Source organism: Vigna angularis, chromosome 9 (assembly GCF_016808095.1).
Source record: "Vigna angularis cultivar LongXiaoDou No.4 chromosome 9, ASM1680809v1, whole genome shotgun sequence".
In the NCBI taxonomy this organism is placed as follows: Eukaryota; Viridiplantae; Streptophyta; class Magnoliopsida; order Fabales; family Fabaceae; genus Vigna; species Vigna angularis.
The window spans coordinates 25,004,686-25,008,410 of record NC_068978.1 but is presented as its reverse complement, the minus strand read 5'-3'; the positions used below and the strand labels follow the sequence as shown (position 1 = coordinate 25,008,410).

The window sequence follows — 3,725 nt, the reverse complement described above, 5'->3', positions numbered from 1 at the left end:
TACTAGTGTGTTTACTAAAGCTTCTATTAAATCATTTAGATTTAATAAAATTTTTATCTTTCAATTATATTATTTTTCCCAAGATAACACTTTGTCTTATGCTAATTTCATTTATTGTTGTTTGTTAAACTTCAAAACATATAGGACATTTAGACAGTTTAATCTTATAAACAATTAACAAACCCTAGTTCGGTCACAATGACTTGATCACTTAAAAAACTTGTTTTCAAAGCCAAACATCTACCTTACCAAATAGGCTCTATATTAATCAATTAATTTTTTTCACAATCGATCAATCCACAAACTTCCTATGCTAAATAGCCAAAAAAAACAAGACCAAAATTTATTATATGCTATGGGAAAAAATTCAAAGCCCAAAAGTATATTCTACTTATCAACATCTTCCTTAGCACATAAAAATAAGAGCTTAGTCCCACTTGGATTTGATGAGGACTCATTGTTCATGTATGCGCTTGACCATGGCTGCGGTGTTTGCCATCACACTTCTTGTAGCCTCACTATCTCCTTAATGTATAATTCTATCAACATAAACATATATATCTTAAGGTTAACAGATGGGAAATGATCACTCTTGATTAACTTGTCCACAATCACTCAAATTTCATGATGACCCCTTACTAATTGTGGTAAATGGGTAACAAATCCATAACAATGTTATCTCATTTTCACTCATGCACATCTAGTTGTCATCATCCATGCACGTAGACCACAATGCAGGTAACTCTCGTACAACTTATTACTCACACAACGTATGACGGTCTACTTGTTGTATAAAAGCTGACATAATCACGAACAATATTTCTTGAGGCGTGTAGATTCACTGTCCTTAAGGATTTATTCGTAGTGTACTGTGTAAGTCCCCCAGGATACAACAGGAACTTCCCATAATATCTCTAAGGATCTCAGAACTAGCAAGGATCTCTAAAAAAAGTATAAAATAATAACCCAAAATATGTTTAGAAGAGGAAAAGAAGAAAAGACGATGAGAGAAGACTGCTTTTGGTATGTGTCTTGGAATGGAGAAAGAGCTCTCTATTTATAGAGCTAAGGAAGAATAAAATTAATAAAAGACAATAAAAGCAATAAATAATTTGACAGTTGCAATACTTAAAAATTTGACTGTTGCTAATTAATAAAATATTAACGTTGCAAAAGTTTATGGACGTTGCACAACTTTTAATTGCAATAAAATAATAACATTTTATAACAATCCCCCGCTTATTGCAAAAGAAAGTTGAGAGAAAAGAAAAGAAACTTTTATGGGTTTCGCAAATATCGTCTGAGTTCTGAAAACAAAGTTTTGATAATCCGGGATTGAGTTGTTGATGTCAGTCATAAGTCCTAAGATTGTTGTATAAAAGCTGACATAATTACGAACAATATTTCTTGAGGCGTGTAGATTCACTGTCCAGAGTATAAAATAATAATCCAAAATATTTTTAGAAGAAGAAAAGAGAATGAAAGAAGACTTCTTTTGGTATGTGTCTTGGAATGCAAAAAGAACTCTCTATTTATAGAGTTAGAAAATAATAAAATCAATAAAAGACAAAAAAACAATAAATAATTTAACCGGCACTTAAAAATTTAACTGTTACTAATTAATAAAATATTAACGTTGCATAAGTATATCCACATTTCACAACTTTTGTAATAAAATAATAATATTTTACAACACTACTCATCCAAAATCTAACACTAATACTAGACTCCTCTAATTACATTCAAAACCTTTAACTAGCGTAATCATGCATTTCTTTTACTCTTATTGTGACCACTCCTCCTCTAACTATTTCCAAAGATCTTATACTCCTAATTTATAAAGTTTTTATATATATTTAAAAGATTTAAATTATTATTTCTTATGGAACCGGAAGTGCATATTATATACTTATAAGTCTTCGTAATATTTTAATAAATAGTAAAGTAATCTCACTTAAATAGAATGTTACAATATATATATATATATATATATATATATATATATATATATATATATATATATATATATATATATATATATATATGTATATATATATTCTAATCCAAACAACTTTTGTTACGGACATTTTTCTCTTCTTTCAAACCCTAGCTGAATCCAAACCTATCGTACAAATTTAATTAAGAATTAAATGTTTGCAGCGAAATATTCCATTTTATGTGGTCCTCTTCACTTCTATCACTTAGAAATTACAAGAAAGATACTGGTAAAGAGCTTTTCAATTACAAATTAAAAATGTTAATCCCAATTCAATTTTTCGTTTATGAAAAAGTAAAATTCTAAACCTAATTTCACCTACCATGGTTCTGCCGTAAAAGTATTTAAGAAACATCACAGGCTGCTGATATGTTTTACAGACTGATGAATGAACTATTCAGATCCAATATCTGAAACGCCGATTATACAAATAAGTAAACGAACATAAAATAAGCATGTGTGAAAAAGAAAATTAACGAGTTCGAACCATTTTTAATCTTCAACAATGATTTTGGATCCCCTCAAAGCATCGGCAATTGTTATGGAATATTTTACCTCAAAATTATTGCATTGAAAAATCAACGTAATACAACATATTCCGTGCTTCTACAAACGCAAACACACACTAATCAACTTCTGACACAGTTAAAATTTATTGGAAATTACAAAGGAGAATCATAGACTGAAACAGATCAATTTTGTGACTCAATCAAGCAATATGAAAGAGAGTACACTAGTAAGATGAAATCTACCTTTTCTGCCTAATTTTTCTATTCCTTCTGGAAGAGATTTTGACCTTAACGACGCTCTTAGGGGAATCCCCGCCTTGAATTCGAACCTTAAGAACTCCAGTGATCGTCGTCCATAACCAGACAACTGCAAAAGAGATTGATTGAATGAGTGTCAATGAACCAACGGTCTCCTTCTGCACTTGTTTTCTCTTCGGTTCAGAAGCGAGTTTTTGATTAACAATGGTTTCGAAACCAAAGTCTGTCTGTCTGGGAGGTCTGCGAGGGATCTTAGGGAGGATTGGGACATCCGCGCTAGTCTTCCTGACTCCATTGTTGGCCATGGAAATTCCTTGCTTAGATTTTATTTGACCCTTACGAGTTTTATATATACAGCAATGTTGTTGCTAGGTTTGACAACTGATCTATCATTTGAAACTTTCAAATTGGCAGTGTGAAAGCCAGCTGTTAAGTATTCTCCATGACCCCACCTACCAGCAAGTTGAATTCAATCCTCATTAATAAACAACTGAACCATAACCATGTGCAGGGATTAAAACTTTCATTTACGCCACTCTTATTATTTTAACTTCTCCATGGTCATGCTCATTCAATTTGTTCAGCAGATTAGGTTTCTTAAAATATTTATATATTACTCTTCCTTACAACACAATTATAATTCACGCATGATGTATGCACTCTTCGATGACCATAATATATTGACCAGGTTTATCAATTAGAGTACTGATGGAAGAAACACTCCATTTTCTAATAAACACCTATCTAATACTAATGATATAATATTTTTATTTCAATACATAAACTAATTTGAGAAAAATGAACTACAAAATTAAAATGTTATCTTTTTTTATTAGATGTTTCATACTGTGATGAGTGGATTTTTATGCACTTCTACAGAATTTACTGTCTTTTTTTAACTTTAATTGTCCTAAAATTCATTGTTTTAATTGAGATTTGTCACAATGAGATAAAAAGAGCTT

The 3,725-nt window shown here is 30.7% G+C and overlaps 1 protein-coding gene across 1 annotated transcript; it reads right to left on the bottom strand.

Annotated features, from left to right (window-relative positions):
• Positions 1 to 2,532: 2,532 nt before the first annotated feature.
• Positions 2,533 to 3,144, bottom strand: LOC108347279 (uncharacterized). The gene is made up of 2 exons (XM_052868989.1): positions 2,749 to 3,144; positions 2,533 to 2,602 (listed from the first exon to the last, which is right to left on the bottom strand). Exons 1-2 carry the CDS (start codon positions 3,066 to 3,068, stop codon positions 2,575 to 2,577), a joined length of 348 nt encoding a protein of 115 aa, XP_052724949.1. The 5' UTR covers positions 3,069 to 3,144; the 3' UTR covers positions 2,533 to 2,574.
• Positions 3,145 to 3,725: the final 581 nt, after the last annotated feature.

What these genes read in the sequence shown, in the direction of transcription:
- LOC108347279 (XM_052868989.1), bottom strand. Translation starts at nt 3,068, where the DNA reads ATGGCCAACAATGGAGTCAGGAAGACTAGCGCGGATGTCCCAATCCTC. An exon ending in AGAAAAATTAGGCAGAAAAG is followed by an intron (nt 2,603 to 2,748) that starts GTAGATTTCATC and finishes TTGCGTTTGTAG; the next exon opens with AAGCACGGAATATGTTGTAT.